At 41.1% G+C, this 14,445-nt stretch overlaps 1 protein-coding gene across 8 annotated transcripts; it reads left to right on the top strand.

The window, feature by feature from the left end:
* Window positions 1-1,407: 1,407 nt before the first annotated feature.
* Window positions 1,408-13,791, top strand: LOC103101295 (zinc finger protein 737-like). Of its 8 annotated transcripts, none has more exons than XM_056796919.1 (6): window positions 1,408-1,824; window positions 2,349-2,521; window positions 2,730-2,844; window positions 6,576-6,702; window positions 7,754-7,849; window positions 10,138-13,791. In XM_056796919.1, exons 3-6 carry the CDS (start codon window positions 2,812-2,814, stop codon window positions 11,739-11,741), a joined length of 1,860 nt encoding a protein of 619 aa, XP_056652897.1. In that variant the 5' UTR covers window positions 1,408-1,824; window positions 2,349-2,521; window positions 2,730-2,811; the 3' UTR covers window positions 11,742-13,791. The 8 variants fall into 8 exon arrangements, with proteins under 8 accessions (XP_056652897.1, XP_056652893.1, XP_056652895.1 ...); XM_056796915.1 differs by having other exon boundaries at window positions 1,798-1,824; window positions 2,764-2,844; XM_056796917.1 differs by having other exon boundaries at window positions 1,817-1,981.
* The last annotated feature ends 654 nt before the right edge of the window (window positions 13,792-14,445 follow it).

The following is a 14,445-nucleotide window of genomic DNA, read 5'->3' as shown; positions in this document are numbered from 1 at the left end:
GATAAAGGATCTTCATGTTCCTGACTGATTATATCAAAGAAAACAAAGGGAGGGTAATTCCCTTTTTACACTTTATTAGGTGAGTTAAATTAAGTCTTGCAAGAAAATCTCTTTGATCCTTTTTTGGGGGGAAGGAGGGTGTACCTCATTTAATTTCTCCCCAGCTATCACAGTTAACAGTGGCAATCTCTTAAGCTTCTTTTGTCAAGACTCTAGGCTACATAGTACAGTGGATAGAGAACTGGGTCTGGACCCAATAAAACCTGAGTTTCAAACCTGACCTCAGACACTTAAATAGCTGTTCTACCCTGGGCAAGTCACTTAACCTCTCTATCTGCCTCTGTTTCCTCAGCTGTGAAAGCGAAGGAAATAATAGCACATAATGCTTGTGATCTACCTACTTTCCTCTTCCAATAAACAGTACCTTTATCTCCTGAGGGAAAAGCTATTGAATCTAATATTACAATTCTCTCAAAAATTTATTCCCTCTTAAAGATACAGTAACAATATCTACATCTCTCCCTGCTGCCAAAATACTTTTCAGACCCCTAAAAACTCTTTTGTGGTGTATCAAAAAAATATAAATATGACATATAACACACACCTGTGCAAAGAATCTTTCAACAGGCTGCTTTAAATAAAAAGAAAATCAACGTAAAATTAATACTATTAATAAAATGCAACACAACATATATATTTTTATAATGAGTTTCAACTGACGGCATAAGTAACCTCTTTTCCTATGACATCATAATTTAGTCTAGTTGTGTATTGGACTGATTTATTTGGGATCTAAATTGATTGATGGTAAAGGTTTACTACCAGTATTTTTAAATGCTGTAGCTTGTCTCTTTACCTTGTAGAATTCAAAAGAAAGGATCTAGGCAGGCTCCATTCACCATCCTTCTGATTTTCCAAGTTAAAAATTCCCTTACTCTAAATGATCACCCTAGTGCAAATATCAATAATATGGAAATAGGTCTTGATCAATGACACATGTAAAACCTAGAGGAACTGTGTGTCGGCTATGGGGGGGGGGGGGGTAGGGGGAGGAAGGGAAGGAAAGAACATGAATCTTGTAACCGGGGGAAAATATTCTTAATTAATTAATTAAATGAAAATGTCCAAAAAATAAACATAAAATAAAATTCCCATCCCCTAGACACGTCTCCTCATGTTGTGTGGCCCCTTTCCGCCTATTAGAATATAAGCTCTTAGACAACAGGTACTGGCTCGCTTTTATATTTATATATCCGTTGATTAGTTACCACCTTGTTCAGGTAGGTCTCTAGACAACTCTGAAAGACTAAAGTGTCGACGTGCCTCGGGAAGAGGAGTTTCTATATTCAGAGATCTCTATCTTCTATCCCTAGGGCTAAATGCTTAATATTTTTTCATTCATTCCAGCAAATTCACGAAAACGTCTTTGAGAAAATCAGAGACAGAACAAACTGGAGAACGGGAGGAAACTCTGAAGCTGTACTCTCCAGTCCAAGTATGAGCAGGAAAGACCTAAACGCTCATCGAGGTCGACAGGGTTCAAGTCGCCCCAGACCTCAAAAAAGTGATCAGTGAAATCTTTTTTTATAAAGATATTTTATTTTTACCCATTACATGTAATAACAAACCCACAGAGACTTCTCCGTGGATTACCTGACCTACCAGCCTTCCAGATGGGTAGCTAGACTACATTTCCCAGAAGTACTTTGTAACCTGCTTGTGCTGCTCATGGCCCTTGCGCACTCGAAGGATTCTGGGAGTCGTAGTTCCACAGCTTGGTGCAGTGGGAGTTTCGCTACCCTTGAAGTGGGCGTGGTTAGACAGGTGAGTGGGTGCCCCTCTCCTCGGAGTCCCGGCTTCCTAGGTGGGGCTCAGGGGCAGGCCTAGACTGTGTTAGTGTATAGCCCTAGGCCTGGGCTCCAGGCTACGTCCGTGGGCAAGCCAGAGGAGGCGGCTGGAAAGGACTTGTTGGGGAGTCAGGGTACCCCTTTACGTCCCTTTCCTCCCTCCCCACGGGTGGATGTGCGCATTCCCTCCTCTCTACCCCCACCCCTCGCGCCTGCGCACAGGGGTTAGGGGCTTTCTTGGGGCTCCCGTGCTGTGGATTCCCTAGCTCCTGCTCGGGCAGTGTCCCTGAGCCTGGTGGGACCCGAGCACAGGTGAGGGCCCTCCTCATGACCTGACAGGTGTTAGATGACGATCCCGAAAGAGCCCCCCATCAAGTCTAGATTTAGGTTGCTGGGAGGCTCCGTGCTTTGAGCACTCGACTTAGGAATCTGCGCGCTGGGCCCTTCTCTAACACCAGCGTAGTGACCCTGGTCAAGTCACTGACCTTCTCTCATCCTCAGTGTCCTCCTCTGGAAAACGAAGATAACGATTGCGTCTCCCTCCCTGGGACGCCGTGAAGGTCACGTGAGAAAACAGCCGCAAGCCTCTGCCGCCTCCAAAGAGCCCCAGAAATGCCAGTTCTTCTTTTCAGGGCGGCCTGGGCCACTCTGAGGCTCCCAAGCTGAAGGCGCAGGTTCTCTTTCGCCGGGGAGGGGGGGGGGGCGGGGTTTCCCCCACAATTATTTTTTTTTTCTTTGTGATTGTTTCCTTTTGCTTAAATACCGTTTTCTTCGCGATGGAGGGAGTGGGCAGCTTGGAATGGCATTTCTGCATTGGCCTTGGGCAGAGCCGGTTCCCTCAGCATCCTTACGGGTCGGCCCCCTTCTCTGACGTCTTTCCAGGATTGTTCCTCGAGGTTTCCTTCTTCTCCCATAGGCTAACGACAAGACTGCGCCCTTGCGGTGAGTGGAAGAGGCGGGCGCAATGACTTCCGAGCTCCCGAAGGCCGAGTCCCAGGTGAGATTCTCTTCCCTCTCTTCCGCCCCCCCCTCCCCCCCCCCAACCTGGCCATAGTTCTCTGCTTTGCCCGGGTTAGCTGTATCTTATTCGGAACCAGAGCCTCGATGGCGCTCTGCAGGAGACGAATCTTGTGAACAATTTATAGCATTCTGAGGTGTCTCGAGCAGACTTGAAGAATCTTGTGGTCCAATTCCCTTATTTAATAAGGATGCCCACCAGAATGAATTTCTTTTCAGTATTTTTCCAGTGTGTGTGTTTAAAAAAAAAACAAACAAACCTTAATTTCCCTCTTAGAATCAATACTAAATATTGGTTCCAAGGCTGAAATGGGGGTTAAGTGACTTGCTCAGGGTCACACAGCTAGGAAGTATCTGGGGCTAGATTTGAACCCAGGACTTCTCGTCTCCAAGCTGGACGCCTTCCACTGAGCAACCCTTTCATTTCATTTCTAAAAATATTTTAAAACTTTTTTTTTTAATCTCTTATAGGAGTTTTAGCTGAATGGATGCCTTATCTTTTTTTTCCCCTTCTAAGGCTTTGCTTGTAATACTAATCATGATAATAATAGTATCTATATAGCAAAGAATATGTTCCAGGCACTGTAATAAAGTGCTTTACAAATATCTCGCATTTATGCTCACCATAATTCTGGAAATGAAAAGCTATTATTATCCTCATTTTTCCAGTTGAGGAAACTGAGGCACACTGAGATTAAATGACTAGTATAGGGTCACACAGGCTGAATTTTAATCGAGATCTTCTTGACTCCAGCTCCAGTGCTCCATCTGTTGCATTCCTCAGTTATGGCAAGATATAAACTTTCTGGAGTCATTCTCTTCTGGGTCGGTGCCTTGGGCTTGCTTCCTTGCTTAATACCTTTTCACGGTGGGATTTTTTCTGAGCTTGCTCCTTCCTCCAGACAACTTCCTGTGTGGATAGAATTTGCTCCCCAGGACTCTCTGACCCAGCATCCCATTTGCATGCTCTTGCTGAATGCAGACACCATGTATGTCCGTAGGATGTACCCAAAGGGGTCTGATCCAGGACAAAGGCTGACCCTCTGGTCTGAGCTCTGTAAGTTCTTGGCCTGGGTTTGAGTCCGAGCAAGAGTAGACCATGACTGGACGTAGCCATTATCGGCCAACCAGAAAGCTTTGTTGGTTCACTGTGAAAGAATTTCCCCTCGTGGGCTGAGGCTTCCAGGGAAAGTGGGAGCAGAATTCCTCGTCCACCTTCCCAGGGCCACAGTCCTGGTCTTTATTACTATGGACCTGGGCCATTGCAGTAGAGTCCTCTGCTCCCATCCAGACCATCCTTCATCCTGTGGTCAGTTTGATCTGTCTTGTGCTCTGCCCTAGTTGTATTCTCCTCTACTACATTAGTTCCCTCTTGTATTTGGTTTTGTTCAATCATTTCAGTTGTGCCCGACTCGTTGTGATCCATTTGGAGTTTTCATGGCAAAGATATTGGGGTGGTTTGCCCTTTCCTTTTCCAGCTCTTTTGACAAATGAGGAAATCAAGGCAAACAGGATTAAGTGACTTGCCCAGAATCACTCAGCTAGGAAGTGTCTGAGGCCAGATTTGAACTCAGGAAGAAGAATCTTCTTGGTTCCAGTCCCAGCATTCTATCCACTGTACCTCCTAGCTGCCCCACTGTTCTATACTAAATCCCCCTTAATCCTCTGGAATTTTCTGTGGCCTTAGTGCTTGCCTGTTTGTAGCTGACAAGTTATATAAAGCCCAACACAAATATCATCTCTGCTGCCCTAAAGCCATCCTTGATTTCACCCATCCCATCCCTTCATTCCCCACTTAGCAATAGCACTTCCTCCCTTGGACATTTTGAAAGTATTTCTTTCCTTAGGGCCTCTCTTACATTTTTCTCCTGTTTCATTTTACATGCCAGTTACTTGTGCAGACATCACTTCCTGTACTGCATGGAGGAGTACATGAAGGCAGGGATGATTTTTTATATTTTATTTTATTTTTAAATTCATTTTTAATCTTTAACTTTTATTTATTTGTTATTTATTATTATTATTTTATATTATTTTACATTTTTATATTTTTATTATATATATCTTTTACTTTATATCTTTGCCCCATCAAATTGCTCTTTGTATATAGTATTATAGATTCTTTAAGATGTTTCGTACAATTAACCACTAGAGAATTCTGAATCATGGAACTCCGAATTGGAAACGTAATGGTTCGGATGAGAGATCTGGCTTGCATTTGTTGGAGTCGGTGGGAACATTTGCCCAAGAATACAATTTGTTTCTTGTTGAATTCTTCTCCAGACTTGGTGGTCGGTGATGGGAGCCTTGTGGCCATGCTGAGCATTTTACAAATTAGTGCGTATAAGTGCTTGGTGATTGGAGTTGTGTATGTAATAACATGAGGTAGATGGATTGTATTTGCGTTCGAGTTCATGATGGGCTTGGGGCACACCGCGAAAGGACTCGTAAGGATGCACTTGAACAGTCAAGCAAAACTCTGTGTTGCAGAACAAATAATGATTATGTAATAATAATTATATATAATCTCTTGTGATACTACATTAGAAAGAGTAATTATTTGGAATAATTGAAGCATAAAATAATTGTGTTCTTAGTAAATGTTTAGTGTAGAATATTCAAAATGTTTGCTGCCATGACCCTTCGTGGTCGCCACAATGTTACAAGGGAATCACTTTAAAAGACTGATATATATTAATTTAAGGTCGCCAAGGAATCAGCTATGTAATTCCTAAATGAAAAACTCAAGTCAGCCGTCAGCCTTTTTTGGAGTTTAATTACAATAGGAGCAAGAAAGGAATTAGAGATATATATATAGAGAGAAAGGGGAGAGAAGGGAATAGGGCTTAAATACCCCTTCTGTTTAGGCTGGGCCAAAAGGCCCAAGCCCTTAGATAGCTGGGGCAAAGAAAAGAGATCAGTCCCTATTACTCACGTGTCCAAAATGGAGAAACAGTCTCAGAGGCCCCCACCTTCAGCTTCCTTCAGAGCAAGCTTCCTCAGAGCCCCGGAACCACACCGACCCAAAAACTCAACCACCTCTCCAGTCTCCAGACCCTCCTATCTTTAAGGAAACCATCCAAGTTACCTCCCCTCAGTCCTCACATCTACCAATCACTCTTCATCAATTTCCCTGTTAATGGAGGCTCTCGCTTAACCCAGGACCGCCCAGAGGTTTCTGGCTTTTGCACCTGTCTGTTGAAGGTCATATTTTTCAAATGATTAAATCTTTACTCCTTTGTTACAGCCCTTTCTAAATCCTGTTAACTTGAGTATGGTAGAGATTGGAATAATTAAATTTTGATCTAGGCTGCAGCCCTTACTCAATCCTATTAGGACTGAATAGGGTGGAGATTTATTCCAAGTATCTCCATTGTATCAATTCTAAAATCAATCAAGACTCAAAGAAATTCCTGTTCTATGCTTAAGCATAGGTCAAAGTCCTTTCCATTGTTCAGCAAAGGGTTTCTGTCCTAAAGTAATCTTAAGAAGGGAAGAGAAGGAACCTCCCATGCCAATGGGATTCCCATTCCAATAGACTATCAGTAAGAAATTTTCCAAGTATGAAATATCCCAAATTTCCAACATTTATAAGTCTAAGGAATTTTGAGGTTTACAGGACTAGTCCCGATATCTCTTATCAACTTCACATCTCCTTGTTGGTCCATATAATGGGTTATCTTCAGTTGAAAAGAAACCTGTTTGTTTCAGAAACGACTGACATTCAAGGATGTAGCGGTTGACTTCACTCAGGAGGAGTGGAAGCAGCTGAATGTTGCTCAGAGGGAGCTCTATAGAGATGTGATGCTGGAGAACTATAAGAACCTGGTCTTACTTGGTAAGGAATCAGAGCCTGCCCATTGGGGTGTCTTTATTCTCATTTGCTAAAAGCTGTGTATATCTGAATTGTTTACGAGAGGTTTCCATTCTCAGAAATAGTCAATAATGTGTAATGATTGGGAATTCCTAAATCCTTTGAGGTCAAGAGACAGGCTGTTTCTGCTTCCTGGTCCCAAGTGAAACGACTTCTCTTTCCTAAATTGGAAATCGACGGCTTTATTTGGCTGGTCCTGAAGCGACATTTTCCCTGCTTTCTGTTCATTCCATATCAAAGCTTAAATCTTCTAGCAATTAAAATCATTGTGTGAGACTGGTTTGTCTTAATTTTAAAATAATTTATTAATTGACTGGTCAAGATATCCTAATTGTGGTCAAATGATACTCTTAACCATCATAAAACAATGGAAACTTCTGATCCAAGTACCTATATAGATTTTGGGGAGCTCTTTATTCAGCCCCTCCTTTGATAATCAATTAATTGGTGATAGCAAACTAAGAGATGGTCCATCAGACCATCAGCCCTTCCCCAAAATGATACGTGAATTTTTCCATGTATGCAGGAAAAGTATTATAAAAGAAATTTTTCCTGTTAGCCAGTCTGTGAAAGGACCACATTTCTCAGGACAAAGAGAATACAAAAATCTTTTGACTGAATGGAGCCAGTTCTGATATCTGGCTCAAGAATTCTCCCTAATATAATCTTTTTAAATCCAAGACCCTGATAAAAAATTAATATAGTATATAAAGAATAAATTTTCACACTATGTAATGTCCAAGTGCACATTACCTGGAAGATAACAAAGTTCCCATCTTCTTCATAGTAGTGGATCAATGGCCTACACTTCTTTTGAGGCCAGACCAACTTTGGATCCCCTTCTTCCAATCCATATTTCCTGTGATTGCAACTAAGAACATGCCGCAGAGGACCCTTCTATTACCTCTGTTCCTCCCTAAAATACCATCTTTTATTCAAGAAGAAAAGGAGTATAGGATTGCATGGTGAGACTTCTCAATCCTAAATCCTCTCTCATTTCTTTTCCCATGATCAGGACTCCTTGTTTTTCAACCAGATGTGATCCACCAGTTGGAAAATGGTGAAGTCCCATGGATACCAGAGGGAGAGCTCACAAGAAGTCCTCATTCAGGTGAGTGAGTGGCAACCAAGCAGACAAGAGATATGGAAAGATGGGGCAGCTTGATGGCTCAGAGGATAGAGGGTCAGCTGAAGAGTTTGGAGGTCCTGGGTTTAAATCTGACCTCAGAAACTTCCTAGCTGTGTGACCCTGGGTAAGTCACTTAACCCCCATTGCCTAGCCCTTACTGCTCTTCTGCCTTGGAACCAATGCACAACATTGATTCTAAGACAGACGGTAAGGGGTTAACAAAAAACAACTAAGCTATTGGTGAGTTCCCCAGGCATCCAAAACAGCCTCTTTAGACAACTTCCTTATTGGAATCACTTCTTTTGCCTTCAGAATTTCATTGTGGATAGTTGCCATTGCTCATGGCTTATTTTCCCTTGTAGAATTTTAGCCAATGGATCCTACCAATCTCTACTTTGAACGCTTTGGATTACACTTTTCTGAAAGCTAGTGTACATTTCAGACTTTTGGGATTCTTCCTCTTTTCTGATTGGAATGATTACTTACCCCTAAGATTCCTGTAATCCCCAACCCAGTACCAAGTTCCTCCCTATGGTTGAGAATCGTATCCAGAACAGAATTACCCTTGGGGGTTTCACTACTTTTTCAGAATTATCATTAAGCCATGTCAGGAAATGATTATATTGACTTCTGTTTTTAGTAGAGACAGGGGACTCCAGCATATGTCCAGGTAATAGTGTCCCCATCACCATATTCTGCCTGTTTTGTTTCCTAAAATCTTCACCTATTTCACTGTTATCTCGCCATTATCTATAACATATTCTGATGACAATCTTGCTTCTGTTTTGACCTCCACAGTTCTTTATCAAAGTAATTTTTACTATGCTTCCCTCAATTCCCATCTGTATATTTTCTTTCTTTCTTTTTTTAACCTCTTACCTTCTGTCTTGGAATCAATACTGTGTATTGGTTTCAAGGCAGAAGAATGGTAAGGGCTAGGCAATGGAGGTTAAGTGACTTGCCCAGGATCACACAGCTGGGAAGTGTCTGAGGCCAAATTTGAACCTAGGACCTCCCATCTCTAGGCCTGGCTCTCAATCCCTGGCAACTAATTAAATATATTCAGTCCAACCATAAAGTTAACAATCTGGCGACCACAAAGGAACTGCCAACTTTTTCACATGTGGGTCACAGACCTCCCACTCAATGTATGAAATGGGTGTTCATACCTTTTTGTGGTTAAAATCCAAAATGGGTAGATCTCCATACTCAACTTTAGTACTGTGCTTACATTTTGCAGATTAAGATCTAAAAATAGACAGGGAATTGCAATTTAATCTTCACAATTCACTGAGCTAACCAGCTGCTCCCTATATATCTTCTTAATATGCATTGCTACTCTTTCTTCTTTTATCTTTCCTCTTAATTAATATATGAAACTGCTGAAAATGATTACAGAGACATGCCCTTCTGTAATCATTTTCAGCAGTTTCATATATAGAAGATTGAATGGGTTCTCAAAGCTTATTTTGTCTAACCCTTCATTTTATGAAAAAGGAAACTGAGGCTTGAAAGAGTCTGATTATAACTATCTTCTCAATAAGTTTTGGTGATACTTAAGTGGCCATATTTGTTTCCTTTAACTTCACTTTACTTATTACTTTATATTTCATGCATTTATATGTAAACATCCAAAGCCCTGGGTTTTATTACTAGTGTTATCTGGAGAAAGTTGGAAAAATATGATATTGAAATCTCAGAACTTGATTTGTCCAGTGTCCTTTAAATCAACCAGTCAAAAAATGTTAGCAATGGAGAGAAACAAGTTTTGTTTTGTAGACTCCATTCATCTTGGACCCATTCTGGATCTTTCTGAGCACTTCCTCATACTTACAAACTATCTGATAATAAATTTGAGAATTTTGCCAATAACTAGCTTCAGGCTTCTTATCTGTAATCTGTAAAATCTGTTATTTCCCCCTTCTGAAAATTTAGACATTTTGCCCATTACATTGAGTAGGGTGGCAGGATATTGGGAATGTGATGATATCAGATTAGAGAAATAAGCCAGCCATCATAGAGAATCTTCAAGAATGACAATTAACAGCTCAGTCCTGGAAACTGTTATTTAAGGCAGCTTAGTGGATTTGTGGTATTTCTACCTGACATTCCTATCCAACTTATTCTTCAGTTCAATTTTAACACTATTTGTTCTATATTTGCAAGAACAGTAATTCCCCTTCATGGAGGAGCCAGTTTAGAAAGTACTAACAAGTAGTTTTCTTTCCCTCCTCAAGAATAGTAGGTTAATGCTTTTTTGTCTCCTTCAGATTCTCTCATTCAGGAGATGTGGTGTGAAACGGAGTCACTTCCAGTACAGGGCATTTCTATGGGAGAGTCATCCAATGAAGGACTTGCAAAGGATAATCGTAGGGGTCGCAAATTGATAGGAGTCTGGGAATGTGACAACAGATTACAAAGGCAGAAGGAAAACAAAGAGAAAAAATCCAGGAAAATGACCACCAATCATGGTGATAATAGACTTGAGAGAAATTTTAGCCTGAGTTTAAACCTTCCACAACAGAGAATTCCAAAAGGAAAAGGCATTTGTAAATATGGTGTCCATGCCAAGAACTCTAAGCAATTTTCCAGTCTCCTTAAGTGTTATAAAATCTCCTCAAATAAGAACCATTGTAGATATAATACATGCAGGAAGTCCTTCAGTTACCACTCAGACCTTGGTCAGTATCATCGACCTGTCACTGGAGAAAAACCACATGGGAAATTTTTCAGGAAAACCTCACTATGGAAGAATGACAATATCCATTCTCAAGAGAAACCATTTGTATGCAATGAATGTGGGAAGGCCTTCATAGAAAGAGGAAGACTAACAGAACATAAGAAAATTCACACAGGAGAGAAACCCTTTGAATGCAATGAGTGTGGGAAGACCTTCTGCTACCCATCAAAACTCACTCTCCATAAGAGGATTCATACTGGAGAGAAACCATTTAAGTGTAATGAATGTGGGAAAGCCTTCATAGACAAAGGAAGACTTACTGGACATAAGAAAATTCACACAGGAGAGAAACCTTTTGAATGTAATGAATGTGGGAAGGCTTTCTGTTACCGATCAAGCCTCATTGGACATAAAAGAATTCACACTGGAGAGAAACCTTTTAAATGTAATGAATGTGGAAAGGCTTTCTGCTACCCCTCAAGTCTTACTCTCCATAAGAGAATTCACACTAGAGAGAAACTCTTTGAATGTAATGAATGTGGGAAAGCTTTCTGCTACCCATCAAAGCTGATTTTCCATAAGAGAATTCATACTGGAGAGAAACCCTTTGAATGTAATGAGTGTGGGAAAGCTTTTATAGACAAAGGAAGACTTACTAAACATAAGAAAATTCACATAGGAGAAAAGCCCTTTGAATGTAATGAGTGTGGAAAGGCTTTCTCCTACCCATCAAAACTTACTCTCCATATGAGAATTCACACTGGGGAGAAACCCTTTGAATGTAATGAGTGTGGGAAAGCCTTCAACTGCAAAGCAAGTCTTACTAAGCACAAATTAATTCACACTGGAGAGAAGCCCTTTGAATGTAGTGAATGTGGGAGAAACTTCAGGCAAACTTCAGCACTTCGAAAGCATCGGAAACTTCACACTGGAGCTAATCTACACAAGATATTTCATACTGGGGAGAAACCCTTTGAGTGTAATGAGTGTGAGAAGGCCTTCAAACACAAAGCAAATCTTACAGAACACAAGTTAATTCATACTGGAGAGAAGCCCTTTGAATGTAATGAATGTGGGAGAGGCTTTCGGAGACGCTCATTACTTAGGAGGCATCAGAGACTTCATAATAAACTATATTACGTTAATGAGTGTGGGAAAGCAGTGGAATCTTCCTCCATCAGGGAAGCCCTTTGAATGTAATGACTCTGGAAAGTCTTGTAGCACCAGCTTCTCCCCTGGTCACCATCAGAATTCATAATGGAGAGTAACCTTTTAAATGCAATAAATGCTGGACAGTCTTCCACAGTGCTGATTCCTGGCTGCCTCCTGCCATGCTGCTACCATCACGCCACCCTCTTTTTTGATCTGCCTCTCCAGCTTCCACTCTAGAGCCCTGTGCTCCTAATTTATGAGAGTTCACCTCATCTAGCTTCACCAACCACACTGCTCTCTGGACATTTTCTGCTATGCCTCTGCCACTTTTCCTCACTCCCACGTTCCACCTCAGAGTCTATATATTAATTGCACACTACTGGAGGTAAAAAAAACAAGTGACTTCCTAGATCACAACACCCTTCTCTGTTGTTCCTATATATATATTCTTTCCTTATTAGAATGTAAGCTCCTGGAGGGTAGACTCTGGCTTTTTGCACTTATGTCACTAGCACTTAGCATAGAACCTGGCACATTGTAAGCACCTAATAAATATTGTTCATTCATTCAGTCCTTTGGGAATCCTAGGAAACAACATACCAATAGAAACAGTATCATGGGGACAAATGTAGGAAAGTCTTCAGCCACCATTCATCCCTTAGGAATCAGGAAAAACTAAATTAGCTAGCAATGATGTTAATATATGATATGGGAAAGATTTTGGCAGCAGTTCATGTCTCATGAGCCATTAGAGGATTGTTGTTAGAGAAATCATGACTATAACACACTGGGGAAAGCTCTGAGTCATCCCTCCTTAAGAAAGCCATCAGAGATTTCACAGAACTTCAGGATGGAAGGAACATCCAACCCTACGCCTGAAGGGGAATCCTTCTACAAATGCCTGAAGTGCTCATTTAGTCTTTGCTTGACAGTTTGGAGGGAGGGAGCTTATTCATAGGAGCTTAGTTTGGCAGGGGGCGTAAAGCACTGGTCAAAAACTAATTTCTGCCAAACTGCTTCCTAGTAAAAGGCCACAGTTTTTTTAAAAAAAAATGGAAAGTGGTACCTTTCAGATCTGTGGTTTGGGTACAAACCTGAGAGAAATTTTAGTCTGAGTTTAAACCTTCCACAACCGAGAATTCCATTTTACCGTGATAGCAAAAAACTAGAATCAAAGTGGGTGCTCGTCAGGTGGGGAATACTCTGAGATTACCTGTCATTTAGACAGCATGTACAATTGATATGTTTTCTCCTCCATTATAATGTGAGAGCTCCTTGAGGGCAGAGACTGTATTTTTTGCCTTTATGCTTGGTACATGGTACATGGCACATAATGCTAAATAAATGCTGCTGACTGAATTTTTGACCCATGAACATAAGGGAATATTGTACCATAAGAAATTATGAATATGAAGAATTTGGAGAATCTCAAGATTTGCTTAAATTTAGGAAGGCTCAAGTAAGTAGAAGTAAGAGAACAAAATGAACAGTGACCATAATAATGGAAATAAAAACAACTCTTTAAAGATAGGAGGGGAGCAGCAGCTGGATGGCTCAGTGGATTGAGAACCAGGCCCAAAGACAGGAGGTGTTGGGTTCAAATTTGGCCTCAGTCACTTCCTAGCTGGTGACCTTGGACAAGTCACTTAACCCCCATTGCCTAGCCTTAACCACCTTAAAAAAAAACAAAAACTCACTTTACATCTTAGAATCAATACTATGAACTGGCTCTAAGGGAGAAGAGTGGTAATGGCTGGGCAGTAGGGGTTAGGTGACTTGCCCAGGGTCACACAAGCTAGGAAGTATCTGTGACCAGATTTGAACTTAGGACTTCCCATCTCCAGTCCTGGCTCTCTATCCCCTGAGCCACCTATACACCCTCTTACTACTCTTCTGCCTTGGAATCAGTACTTTGTATCAATTCTGAGAGGTGGTAAGGGTTTTAAAAAAAGGTATGAGAAATCTTCAATGTAATAACGAATGGAAGTATATAGAAACATGCCTTTCTCCTCATGAAAAGGGGATCAACTATAGGTGTTAATCAGTAAATCAATAAACATTTAAGTTCCTACTACGTGCCAGGCACCCAGGATGAATGAGTTTGTTTTCTGTAACTGTTCTTTTGTTATCGAAGGGTTCCACTGGGGACAGGTGGTTATTGGGAGGAAACAGTGATTCTTTTTTGAATCATTTAGAGTGAAAGAGATCTCACTACCTTCTAAGGCAGCCCATTCCACTTTCTCATACCTCAAAGTATTTCCTTACATCAAACCAAAATTTCATTTGTTGCAACTTCCATCCATTCTTCCTGCATTCTTTACCCAATTGACACCTCATGTGAACCTTTTCTCATTCTCTATTCCTCCTGCTTCCTGGTGCCATTACACTCTCTCCTATGCTTATGTGGGCACATATCTCTCCCAATAAATGTAAATTCCTTGCTACTGATTCATTTTTGCCTTTGTATCTTCATATCCAAATAGTCTTGTCAGTGCTTTTTTTTTTAAACCCTCCCCTTCCATCTTAGAATCTATACTTTGTATTGGCTCCAAGAAAGAAGAGCAGTAAGGGCTAGGCAAGGGGGGTTAAGTGACTTGTCCAGGGCTACTTTGCTAGGAAATGGCTGAGGTCACATTTGAATCCAGGACTTCCCATCTTTGGATCTGGCTCTCAATCCACTGAGCCACCTACCTGCCCCCACTTTATTGCTTTTTAATAGATGATTTGATTGTTCCTGACTCTGCTA

This window comes from Monodelphis domestica, chromosome 4 (assembly GCF_027887165.1).
Source record: "Monodelphis domestica isolate mMonDom1 chromosome 4, mMonDom1.pri, whole genome shotgun sequence".
Taxonomy (NCBI): domain Eukaryota; kingdom Metazoa; phylum Chordata; class Mammalia; order Didelphimorphia; family Didelphidae; genus Monodelphis; species Monodelphis domestica.
The sequence above is the reverse complement of the archived record's forward strand: the minus strand, read 5'-3'. Positions and strand labels throughout refer to the sequence as shown.